Raw genomic sequence first — 13741 nt, forward strand, 5'->3', positions numbered from 1 at the left:
GCGCGGGTCGATGCCAGACTATGATAGGGAGATTGCGCTCCCAAGTATTGCACCATCCTTCAAAATGCGAGAAGTTGCAGCAATTGCTGAAAGAAGTGAAAAATGCAATCCAATACTATCGCGAAAGCAAGCACCACCCATGTGTTAAGAAAGTCGTAACAGATGCACAGACAGGAGAGAAAAAGACCGTGTTTTTTTTTTTTTTTGCATCAAATAGAATGTGATGGAAGAAAGCATTCAGCGAAACCAGACGAACTTGTGAGGGATGTGTGATATGGCGCTTTCTGTCACAAAGAGGCTACGATCATGCGCGCACTTCGGGATTTGTGACACTACCAGCAAAGTGCAGTCTTCAGAGCTAGATAGGTCCAAGCCCAGCATCATCAGGTATGAGCAATGCCATAAACAACTCGCACGTCTTCAACGACTAAACAACTTGTTTTTCAATGCACGGTAAGTAGTGAAGTGCACCCAAACTTATGTGCTGGCATTGCGCACGCTGTACAGAGCGGCGGAAGAGGTTCAGGGTCACAGCGCCTCCCTCAAAGTACTGGCGAGAGTCATGTACTACACCCGATGCGAAGGCCATAAGAAGCGAGCGCGCAGGTGCAGTCTAGCCTGGCTGTGTTGAAGGCCACGTGTTTCGTCTTTGTGCCGCTGTACTTGCCTGGCGCTATCAGCAGACTTTTCTTCTGCATTCGAAAGATGGCGCTTTGGCGCTTCGACTTCAAATTATCAATGACTCCTCGGCGCTTGCACGGCTCGCAAATGTTTACCATGGTTGCAAAACTATGTTTTGACATTTATTGCGTCGTTATTTTGTGAGAAAATGGCTTGATTTAACGTTGTTTCGATCGTCAACGGCACTGACTATCATACAGAAATAAAGTGAATAGATACATTAAAAAGTTTTTCTTTTTCAAGGATCAAGGTGGAGATTTGGTTTATTATGTGAGTGGGTTCATTATGCAAGTAAATACGGTAATTATGTTCACACATGCTCATACTGAATGTTCACCCTTTGAGGGTCGTACTCTTTTGCCATATGCAGCCTGCCAAGGTCTATTTTTTTTTATCACTGATTTATATTATTCAGGCAAATATATTTCGGAAAGCAATCGTAATTTTGTTTTGTTTGGGTGGTCATAAGGTGACAATAAAAATTATTGTTATTAGATACACATGGTTCATATTAGTAACAGCAAGACAAATTATTAGAAAGCTTATATGCCTGTTAAAAATTATGCACTGCAATAAAACTTCATGTAGTTCGGAGACATACAAAACTAAGTGCATGAAATAGTGTCAATTGGGGACACGAAAGGTGATAGGTCAACTATGATCCAGTTGACAACATACAGAGCACACATTAGAGATGTCGTTCACTCATCAACATTTGAGTTGTCACTCGTACCACCTAGAATGACAACCTGACATCCAAAGAATCAAATTCTCACTTGGCAGTGAAATGATAATTCCGAGGAACAATCTCTAGACTCGCTTCCAGTAGAAAAACTGGCACACACTTCTATAGTGCAAGCAAACTGCATGACTGAATGCAATAAAAAAAACTACACAGCTGTTAGCATGTCCAGAAAGCAATAACAAGCCAAAAACCTACGATAAAATATTCCTTTGTATTATGCACAACGAAATGTAGATGGTTTTTGTGAGTACCCAACACAGAAAATGCTACGCGAGTGGCACTGTCCACGTCAGACAGCGCCTGCATGGAAACGAACATCATCACATATTGGGCAGCAATATGCGAGAGAGTTACAAAGCGGCTGCCTATTAAGCGATTGCAAATCAAACAGCCATCCGTTTTGCAGGCACAAAAAGCGGGAACCAACCGAATAACGAAACCAAATCTAGCTGCCAAACACCTGCGCTCGGCCGGATGCACAAGCCAGAGCATTACTGTAGTAAAGCATAAAAAAAAAGGAGACACACGAGTGTAGGAAAAAAATTCCATTTACTCCCACAACATGGCAGCGCACGCCAAGCAAAAAAAAATGACAGAAAGAGGCATGCTTTATAAGCATGCAAGCAATGTGTACATGTACGTGGTTGACCGTTTAGAAGATCTTGAAGAGAGTATACATCTACATTATCGACTCTGAAAGGTTTACGGTACACCTTCAAAAAGGTTTACAGGTACACCTTCACTTTCATGATGACTGTCCTCTAAACAGTACCTTAGTAGTTACTATCATTCATACTCACATGAACTCACATTCATACATGCTATCGCACACTTTCTCACTTCTAGTCATACAGAAGTCAATACTAAGCAATTCAGCTTATAGATTCACACATATACAATGACACAATACAACTTTTTAAGCCTCAACCACACTCATCCTTGCATCCGCTCACATTTAGATGCCTTCACATCTCATAAAGCAGAAGTGTTCGTGTGCAATCATACTCATATAAACCCACCTGCACAGGCAATCTGTCATTCATACTCACATGTGGCCACAGTAACCAACACAGGATAATTGCGACACGTGAGTACTACTAACTTTTTCTTCCTTCCAGGCAGACTGAGGCTGAACATTATGCATAGTGTTAGTAGCACAGTATTGCTTGGTCTATCTAGTGATTTATAAGATGTCTTATGTGCATGTGCAACAGAAGATTTGCCTTACATCCTTCCTTTTTATGCTATTGTTATTGGCTTAGAAACCTGTTGTTAATGTTGTTATAATGTGACGGAAGTACACATGACTAAAGCCCGGGCAGTATCACCACGAAAATTAACAACATTGCATAACCCATCACCTTCTATCAGTCGGCAAGCCACAGCTCACCTTTTGTCACTATCAATAACAGCTGCATCTCCAGTAGTTTCAGTGCTGTATGTTGACGTTGTTGGAGGGACAACCGCTGGCACTAGGTCTTGAGGTTCAGCTGGTCCTTGTCTATCCATGTCTATTGGACCCTATAAAACAACACTAATGCTTCATTTTTTCCAATACAGTGCAGGTGTAATATGTCACAGTGCTTTTAACTCAGTTTTTATATATAGCCCTGAACTATTTGCATTTTTTTTTTCAGGGCCAGTAAACAACCCCAAAGCCCAAAAATTGTTGGAAAGAGAAATATGTGCACTTTTACTTCGTGAACATGCTGCCGCAAGAATTGTACGAATACATGCTATATAAAGAAAATTACTGGGGCTACAACATTGCGTTATGCTGGTTTCAAAGTTTTGCATGGCCTCGCCACCCTTCTCCTTCAAAGGGAGAAGAAGGCGTCCACTCCGCCCACTTCAGCAATGTTAGAAGACGTCAGCAATGTTAGAAGACGTCAGCAATTGACGCCAGTGGCTAACTCGATCAGTCGCAACGCACTTGCGCTTGCTACGATGCCTGGTTGTTATTCTATTTACCCGGTGCCAATGCTTCTCCGCAGCTTAGTCGCTCGATTTGCAGTCGATAACGATTTGCAGCAAAACTGTGTTCCGAAACCCAGACATGAAGTTGCCCGATTTCTTAGGAGTTATATTTTATGGAGGCAGACTGCCGCGCTACCAATGAATAGCAACACAAAACACAAACTGTGAACTTAATAGTGCATGTGCTGATCAACAGGTGGCGTGACAATCTACACACTCCCAAAAACTGGGCCAGTGACATGTCCCGATTTTGATACATGGATCCTATGAGAAGTTTCGCAAATCGTATGATTGAATAGCTCTGTCGTTGCTGTGGGTGGGAACAGGAACTATCATTGACTTCACTACTGTTTGTTGGGACCAGGTGTAGACCAATCGACGAGCTGCGTGCTGTGTCACGTTGTCAATCGCCGAGTTTTCGTCACTGCGCGTGGAAGGAGCATTGGTCAGGCGTAGGAAACGAGCACGGGCATCGTTTTTCGAAATGGAGGCTCTGCATGGCACACAGCTCTGTAATATTCAGAAAATGTGATCTCTACGGTCTACACTATGAATTACTGAGCTTCTTTGGGGGGTGTAAAAAAAAGAAGTCGGAGCCTGTTGATTGGCCCTTTAATGCATAATATCGTGTCTCACGAATCATGTTTCCATGTGCAGGGGTTCTCAAAGCGAGTTTCTCCAATTATCATAATAGTAATAAAGGTACCACGAATGAGTACAACCCATTGTGCTTTTGATACACTTACTAACCTACACAGATCCTCAAAGAGTTTGACATTTTATATTTAACTTAATTAAACCATGTATCAGCCCATCTGTCACAACATCTTGTGACCAGTGAAGGAGCACAGACTTGACTAAGCAGTAAGAAAACCTGCGTGAAAGACTCAACCATAACTGTGTAGTTTACAGTTATACCATAATCACATTAGGCACCTCTCATTTGTACTTACAAATGCAGTTTGTAATCAATAGAACGAAACGAACCTGTAAGTTCTGTGAGCTCAAATCCTCACATCTGCCTCTGTTATTGCTGAAAGATGGTTATGGCTGATTAAATGGCAATATTTACTGCCTATGTGATGAGTGTGCATACATTATTTGATCTATATGACATGAATGTCTGCATAAAACAATTTCTGTAGACATTTTACATCATCATACACATAGCACCACCATACCTGGTCACAAGACAGTGACTTCATCTCATTGCATGCCTCTTAATTGATGCTTGCTCACTTCTTTGCAATAGCCATGGTGACTTCAGACACTGCTCTCACACTATCCACTAACAGAAACACTGAATGGGAACCCACAATATTTGTTATAGCTGCAGCACTGGTATACTTTTATTTTATCTGTTCAATCCAACAAGGATTGTCTCTGGAATTCATCAGATACTTCCAGAGGCAACATAAGCCCACATAAGCTGCAGCACTGGTATACTTTTATTTTATCTGTTCAATCCAACAAGGATTGTCTCTGGAATTCATCAGATATTTCCAGAGGCAACATAAGCCCACATAAGCTGCAGCACTGGTATACTTTTATTTTATCTGTTCAATCCAACAAGGATTGTCTCTGGAATTCATCAGATATTTCAACAGGCAACATAAGCCCACATAAGGTGGCTTGTAAAAGTTGCCGATGCCTTTGTGTCTAAAAATGAAGCTGCCTTTAAGAAAGAAAGCGTAATTTTGGTCTTTGTAGTTATGAATGAATGTGCACAGTATTTTGGATGTTGTTAGGCATGTTCACAACTTAGTCTTGCCTACCAGACTGACCTCTTCCATGTCACCTCAGAGCTGCGGGCTAAACAGCTACACTGGTAAACCCAATCCATCCAGAGTGAATGTCTTCTGAACCCGGGATGGGGCCACTACTGACAGCTGTGCATACCAAAATAAAATTGCAGCTGCATCAACTAAAGGCTAGCTTTAATTGGTGAGATCACATTTTAAGAAAGCAAGCAAGAAATTTTAGGCTGGACAATAGGAATCACAAGCTAAAAAGAGGCAGGGCCTTTTAAAGGGCAATCACTGCAAGCCCAGATGCACTGCCCAGATGCACTGAGAGAAAAAAAATATGAAAGAACAAGGGATAAATACAGAGGTTAATTAAATTCTTCTGGATGAGGATCAATGCATTTTAGGTGAAACAATGGCACATTTTCACCATTTGCTTGACCTGCTATGGTCATAATGCTAAAAAAAAATCGGTATCATTTTAAATACCTTCTTCTATGTTTCCTAGATTACTTTCCGCAATATCTGAAAACAGAAGTGACTGACATTTTAGCAGCCGATGTGTACTTACTCCTGAACATTGCCTTAATTGCATGCTACACAACGCTCGGAACAAGCTACAAGCAGTGATTTTGGGACAGACAACATACGCCGATGAATCAACGGCTGCCCCATTCGCCTGTCACCAATTGCCCCAGAAGTCACGAGGCTGTGCAGCGACCACGTTTTGCTGTCAAGCCGACTTCCACAACAGACACTGTGTCAACCTGCGCACGACATCTGGAGGCATGCATAAGCACCGTTTCATTTGCAGAATAATCTCCGGTCCATGATTGTGACTTTCATGGTTCCAAAATTAAGCTGCACAAGTACTGATACACAGGTGGTACAAATGCCACTGACAAATATCATGAAACCTGAGGCTCTTGTGAAGTGTTAAGCAATTTATGCCTCTCTTATCAAAATGGCATAGTAAATCCAACTATATGCACTTTGATGTGGACGGCACGGGTATGAAATCACTATAATTTGCATAGCCCACCAACTACTACTCACTGTTTTCAAGTCGTCATCGCTGACACAAACATCCCAGCTATGTCTTCTGTTCTTGTGCCAATGTCTTGCAACTAAGCTTCTTTTACTGCGAATTTAAACAGTCCAAAGCATTCACTTCTCATAAGAACTTTCTTATCCCCTTTGCTATTCTTCTCTTTTCATGATTGAATGAAAACTCCGGCATAATTAGTTATGACCCGAACCCGCTTTTGGTCGCAGCCACGATATTCTGCGAAAACTGTATAGGGCAGCTTGCAGACATTGATTGAGTTTGGGTTAGCCCACTGCCTCATCCCGCAACAAGCTTCCAGGTCACCAACGTTAATCTTGTTACCACACCCAACACATCTTTCATTAACACCTTCCATCAATTGCTTACGACCTTTCGAGTGCTGAACGAACCCAACTCTTGCAGCTTCTCGACCACTTTTGGACGTGTTTCGACTACAAGCAAACGAGCTTGCGCCAATCATCTGCAATCATTCATCATATAGACACCAGTAGCCATGCACCCCTGTGCCAGCGTCCTTACCCGGTCTCTCAAGCTGAACGTCTTGTTGTTGACTAAGTGACTAATATGCTTAGCCGTGGCGTCATATGCCCAGCCCTTGGGCATCCCTGGTGGTACTTGTGAAAGAAAAGGACGGTAGTATCTTATTCTGTTGATTATAGATCCCTTCACAAGATCAACCAGCAATTATGTTTTCTGTTACCCAGAATCAATAGCGCGCTTGATTATTTGCGAGAGCTGGAGTTCTTTTCTTCATCGGATCTTCAGTCAGGATACTAGCGAATACTTATGGATGAAGGCGACCATCCCAACACTAGATTTGTAGCTCCTGGTAACTTATACAAGTTCAGTGTGATGCCGTTTGGCCATTGCAATGCACCCGCAACCTTTGAGCATCTGATGGACAACGTACTTCGAAGTCTCAAGTGGCACATGTGCTAGTTGGTGCATGGTCTACTATAGTATAGGAGGCACGAAGCAGCGAGGACAAGAAACGACAGGGCTGGTGCCAACGAAAACTGATTTATTAGAAAGACATTTGCATCCTAGGTAGCTGCTCGCATCGGTAATCACCGTTACAGAATGGCACATGATGATCAGTAATCAAATCTTGTCTAAAAAGTGCAGTTTGCTGCGATAAAGATTCAAACACGGCACACTGGCACACTAGGCAACCTTTTTGCATAAACATGAAGGATGTCCAGTGTGTCAGTGTGCCGTCTTTGAATCTTTATCGGAGCGAATTGCACTTGTTAGACAAGATTTGATTACTGACTGTTGATTGTCATTCTGGAATGAGGATTACCACCAATGTGACTCCCGCATTAGCTTGAAGCTACCTATGATGCAAATCAGTTATGAGTTCGTATCATTCCTGTCATTTTTTTTAACACAGCGCATAACTACGTGGACACAAAAGAAGAAGGGAAGAATCGCAGTGCTGAGTCGCAATGAAACATATATGAAAACAAAAATGGAAAAAAACTGCAACCTTCACACCCATGTGGCCACGCTAAAACAAGAAAACAATAGGTCATCTGATATTTTGAACACAAAAAAACCTTGATACACGGTACGTGTACTCTCAAACAGAAGAAAATTTAAGATATCGTGCCATCTAAGAACCTAACTTTGCTATCATGAAGGGCTATAGAAGGCATGCTAATGCATTATTCACCCCTCTTTTTGATATTATATGCAGCAATAATTTCTCGTGTGCTTTGATATCTGTGTGTCAATAGAGCTTTAGCTTCATAAAATATAGGAACGCAATGGCACTGCGCAACATTTTCTTGCAAAGAACGCCCGAGTTCCAACAACCTAATGTTAATGCATCTACTTGCTTAACCTATGTACACGCGACCGCAGCAAAACGTCAAAAGATACATGGCACCTTTCCTACTCTATACTAAAGAAGTCGTGCGTCTGACCCCACAGCCTTCCTTAGATACTCCTGAGTTGTGCTTCGTAAGTTTCTGTTCAACCATCCCACAAACCTTATTTAACTATGTGACAAAAAAAACTACACTTACTCCAAACCGGCTAGCAACATTCTTTAAGTTATGGGATAATCTGTGTATGTACAAAAGTATTACTGAGGAATTCCTGTGCTCTGGAACTGGATGAGTAGTGATACTGTCTGTTTTTATCTTAAATCGCTTGGTCAACTTGCGAACAGTTTGCCAGATGTTAGCGTCCAGAAAACCCACGTCTGTTAGCTTAGTCACTTGTTCCGAGAAGCTGGTGCCCATCCGATGAGAGGAAGACTTAAACCGTGCAGAATGCAAACATGAAAAAAAAGCTTTACCGTTCTTAAAGGCCAACTCTGGCGATTTTTCGACGATGTCAAAGTTATGGTGTTTCTATGTTCCTAAGACACTCTTGTCACGAGCCCAATAGCTGAAATGCTCAGGAAATTCGAAAATAATTTTTAATAAGCAAAAATGTACAATACCGAAACCAAAACCCAACCGAGCGCCCTGTCTGCGTATGACGTACTATTTGGTAGAGCCGGAGACAGTATACTGGTTCTGCTGGCACGGAGTATGAAAACTGTGAAAGCCAGTCCAGCGAAGCACTGGCCAAACACTACAGAGGAAGGAAGAAAGCATTCCCGTGCTATACCTGTGCCAAACACCACCGCCGTCGCCTTGTGGAAAGCACAATAAACGCTGTAGCGGCCAAAGTAGCGATGCCATCGGCTGCGTCACTTCCGTTGACATGCCAAACATGACGTCACACAGACAGTGTTGCCAATAATTCTGGCAAGTGAGGTGAGCTTTTGAAGACAATCTTTAAAATTCATTTGCAAACGATCAGTGGATCACTCAATCCTGTGATTTGGCATAAAGGACTAAATTGAGCAAAGGAACATACCCAGCGAGTTTCATTAAGATTCATTGACCTTGAAAAATCGCCGGAGTAGGCCTTTAAGCCTTTAGGGGCCGGTTTATTTTTTTCTAAGATTTGTCAAAGCAGATGCATTTTTTTATAGTATATGCAAGGCGCATTAAAACTTTGTGCGAGTATGTCTAGTTTAGAAGTTACAGCCCGTGACCATATCGTCACACTGGGCTCTTAGGATACAGCAAAAATGACACACCAAAAAAATTTTATTTCTGACCCTGACATATTGTGAAAAATATTGCCACAAGGCAGTAGTGGGATTGAGGCATAAAGCGGTAGAGGGTCCCTGCCTGAAACAAAAGACTACGAAGTGGAGACTGGTCCTAGCCCGCCAGTGTGCCAGGCATTGTCGTCGCGTGTAATCGTCGTAAATATCTGCAAATATACATTTCCTTGTAAGATTATTGGTGGAGGTGCGGGGTACGCCTACCTGGCTTTCCCGGCAAACCAACACGGAACTTCGGAGTGGTCGCCACCTTCATTTTCCTGCAATGGCTCAACAGGCCCACCCACAAGAGCAACAGCAGCAGCAGCAGCAGCAGCAGCAGCAGCAGCAGCAGCAGCAGCTGCCTCCTCTGATTCTCCTGCCTTCACGAGACCCCGGAATCTTCTCGGGCACAGGCAAGGACAAGGTGAATGTTGAAGATTGGGTCGCATTGTACGAGCGCGTGAGCGAATACTACAGATGGGACCCTACGCTGATGCTGGCCAACGTTGTATTTTACTTGCGGGATACGGTGCTCACCTGATATGAGACGCATGAGTCGGAGTTGACCAGCTGGGACGTTTGGAAACTAAAGCTTGTGGAGTTATCCAGCAGGCCATTTGGGCAACAGCAGGCCGCGAGGAAAGACCTGGAATGTCGCGTGCAGACATCAACGGAACCATATGTATCTTACATACAGGAAATATTGGGCCTCTGTCGAAAGGTGGACGAGAACATGAGCGAAACTGACAAAATCGCTCACATATTAAAGGGAATTGCCGATGACGCCTTTAATCTGTTGATCGTTAAAGATTGCGCCACCGTCGACGCGGTTGAAAGAAATGTCAGCGCTTTGAGCACGCCAAGAACCGTGGCATAACCCGCCAGTTTGCGCGTCTGCCTAATACTGCAGCCACCTCAACCTGCGAAGACAGCCCCAAGTTCACGCAAGCTACATCGTCCGAAAATGTCACCCGAATCGTTCGCCGCGAACTCGAAGCAATGGCTCCTGCAGCCATCGCCTCCGACGGTCCTCAAGACAACGCATACCGTCTCCCTCATCCAAGCCGTCGTTCGCCAAGAAATAGCGAATCTCGGCATCGCACCTGTTTGCGCTGTTCGCACTACCGAGAGCTCAGCTTCTGTTAACCAGAGTCTGGTGTACACTTCACGCTACCCTTCCCGCTACTGGAACCCTGCTGAATGGAGAACGTCGGATGATAGACCAATCTGCTTTCACTGCTCTCGCGCCGACCACATTGCACGCTACTGTCGCAATCGTTGGACATCCAATTCATCTCGGAACACTGCGACATGGCGTCGCTTTGAAGGCAATTCTCGCCGCTTTTCTACTCTGTACGATCCACAGCCTGTTCCTACTATTGTTCAAAGCCGAAGGTTCAGCCAGTCACCATCACCCCAAGGCCGCCGATCTCTCTCGCCGATGATTTCTCAATCCAGGTCCCCTGCACGACCTGAGCCCTCAACCTCGGGAAACTATACCATGCAGCTCCCGAAGGTGACGCTGCATTTAACGACCCGTTCTGCAAATCCTCTGTTGACGATTCCTACACGCCGCAATATTTTGAACCTTTTGGTGGATGACGTTACCGTTACAGCCCTCATAGACATTGGCACGCAAATTTCAGTCATGAGCGCTGCCATCTGTATTAAACTGCGAAAAGTGATCACGCCTCCAATTAAGTGTGCAGTAATACTTGCCGATGGGGGCACATCTACCGTTCTCGGCATGTGCACCTCTCGCGTGTGTATTGCTGGGCGCCAGACCGTTGTATTGTTCACCGTGCTTGAGCAGTGCCCACATGACGTGATTTTTGGTCTCGACTTTCTCTCTGTGCACTCCGCCCTTATCGACTGCTCGACGGGTCTTCTTCAGTTGGAACTGCCTTTTTACGCCGCTATTGCCCATGATGCTCAAAGTCGCCTTTGTGCCACCGAGTTCCTGCATCTTCCGCCACAAGCCGCGACTTACGTGCAGCTCGTGTGTGATCCGCCTGTGCGCGATGGTGAATATGTCGTTTCACCTATTACCGACGTTGTGCTAAAGCACTCCATTGCTGTCCCGCACACCGTGGTGAGAGTACGCCACAACCAGACCCATTTGTCTCTTTTAAACTTTGGTTTCTCCGCGCACGTGCTGCCTGCTGGTATTAAACTAGACGTCATGTCGTCGTTGCAAGAGTGTGATATTTCTGAACTGTCGGCTCAGCAACCTACTCCGCACTTCAACTTGCTCACTGTGCCCAACCTGTCAAGCATTGAAATCGCCAAAATGATAGCGCCAGATCTTTCGCCCTCCGAAGCACAAGACCTCCACCGTCTGTTGACATCCTACGCGGACATATTCGATCTTGACAACTGCCCTTTAGGCCAGACATCAGTTGTGACCCATCACATCAACACCGGCGATGCCAACACAATTCATCGCCGCCCTTACCGCGTCTCCGCTGCCGAACGCTCTGTCATCCAGAAAGAGGTTGAGAAAATGTTTGCCAAAGGCATCGTCGAACACTCATCTAGTCCGTGGGCATGCCCGGTAGTGCTTGTCAAGAAGAAGGACAACACATGGCTGTTTTGAGTCGACTATAGACATCTCAACAAGGTCACTAAGAAGGACATTTACCTCTTACCAAGAATAGATGACGCCCTTGACTGCCTTCATGGCGCAAAGTTTTTCTCGTCCATTGACCTTCGATCTGGTTATTGGCAGATCGCTGTTGACCCACGGGACCGAGAAAAAACAGCATTTGTAACCCCCATGGGTTATACCAATTTAAAGTAATGCCGTTTGGGCTTTGTAATGCGCCAGCCAGCTTTGAGCGCATGATGGATTCCCTTCTGCGCGGCTTCAAATGGTCCACTTGCTTATGCTACTTAGATGATATAATTGTTTTTTCACCGACGTTCGCAAGCGATCTTGAGCGACTGTCCAGTATTCTCCAAGTATTCCGCAACACTGGTCTCTAGCTGAACTCCTCCAAATGCCGTTTCGGCCGTCGCGAAATAACTGTACTTGGTCACCTCGTTAACGCATCTGGGGTACAACCCGATCCGGACAAAATTCGTGCAGTGACTCAATTTCCCGTGCCCGCTTCTCCTTAGGATGTCCGGAGCTTCCTTGGTTTGTGCTCCTATTTTCGCCGCTTCATCCGGAATTTCGCCGATATTGCACGGCCTCTCACCGAGCTTCTTAAAAAAGATGTCACATTTACTTGGAATTCGCCTCAAAGTGGTGCATTTTCGGCGCTCATTGCAGCCCTCACGACTACGCCAATATTAGCTCACTTCGATCAGACTGCCCCGACAGAAGTTCGTACGGACGCAAGTGGCCCCGGAATTGGTGCTGTTTTAGCTCAGCGTCAGCATGGACGTGACTGTATCATCGCCTACGCTAGCCGCCTTTTATTCCCTGCCGAGAGGAACTATTCCATCACCAAAAGAGAGTGTCTTGCTCTTGTTTGGGCTGTCGCTAAATTTCGCCCGTACCTCTTCGGCCGCAGTGTTACTGTTGTAACTGATCATCATGCACTCTGCTGGCTTTCCTCGCTCAAGAATCCCACGGGATGTCTCGATCGTTGGTCTCTCCGCCTCCAAGAATACACCTTCTCGGTCGTGTATAAATCTGGTCACCTCCATCAAGACGCCGACTGCCTGTCACGGTATCCAGTGGATCCACCAGACGCCACAGCGAGGCTTGCGGCTTATCAATATCAGACTTTCTTGATATCGCTTCTGAGCAACGCCGCGACCCGGATTTACTTCCCATCATAGAAAGCCTAAGTGCCGCTACTCCACCCACTTCTCTGAACTTGTATTTTTTTCATGAAGGTGTTCTCTACCGCCACAACATGCGCCCTAATAGTCATGACCGCCTTCTTGTCGTGCCTTCCCATTTGCGTGTAGATGTTCTCCGACAGCTTTACGATGAACCTGCCGCTGGTCACCTGGGAGTCACCCGCACTTATGATCGCGTCCGGCGCCGTTTTTTCTGGCCACGCCTATATCGCTCTGAGCAAAAGTATGTCGCCAGCTGTGACCTTTGTCAACGTCGAAAACTACCAACATCGCTTCCAGCTGGCCTTCTTAACCCTATTGAGATCCCTGCTGAACCATTCTACCGCGTAGGGCTCGACCTTCTCGGGCCATTTCCCACTTCTGCATCCGGGAACAAATGGGTTGCCGTGGCGACCAACTACGCGACACGTTACGCGATCACCCGCGCTCTTCCAACCAGCTGCGCTACCGATGTCGCCGACTTTTTACTGCATGACATCATATTGCATCACGGCGCTCCTCGACAGCTCATTACTGACCAAGGCCGATACTTTTTATCTCGCGTCGTCAGGATATCGTACGTTCCTGTTCCACGAACCACAAGTTCACAACGGCATACC

General features: G+C 45.2%; 1 protein-coding gene across 13 annotated transcripts in view; it reads right to left on the reverse strand.

Moving 5' to 3' along the window:
• LOC119178669 (uncharacterized) overlaps positions 1–13741 on the reverse strand; it is a 146373-nt gene that overhangs the window by 46280 nt on the left and 86352 nt on the right. For 12 of the 13 annotated variants that reach the window (XR_005110746.2, XM_037429897.2, XM_037429899.2 and 9 more), the window contains one exon: positions 2817–2947. Coding sequence is in view for 12 of the 13 variants with exons in the window: in XM_037429897.2 (XP_037285794.2) it covers positions 2817–2947 (131 nt within the window). In the remaining variant the exon portion in view is untranslated. Of the gene's footprint in view, positions 1–2816; positions 2948–5187; positions 5863–13741 lie in introns of those variants that run through there. The other variant, XM_075869618.1, reaches the window with a different exon arrangement.

This window comes from Rhipicephalus microplus, chromosome 1 (genome assembly GCF_043290135.1).
Source record: "Rhipicephalus microplus isolate Deutch F79 chromosome 1, USDA_Rmic, whole genome shotgun sequence".
Taxonomy (NCBI): Eukaryota; Metazoa; Arthropoda; class Arachnida; order Ixodida; family Ixodidae; genus Rhipicephalus; species Rhipicephalus microplus.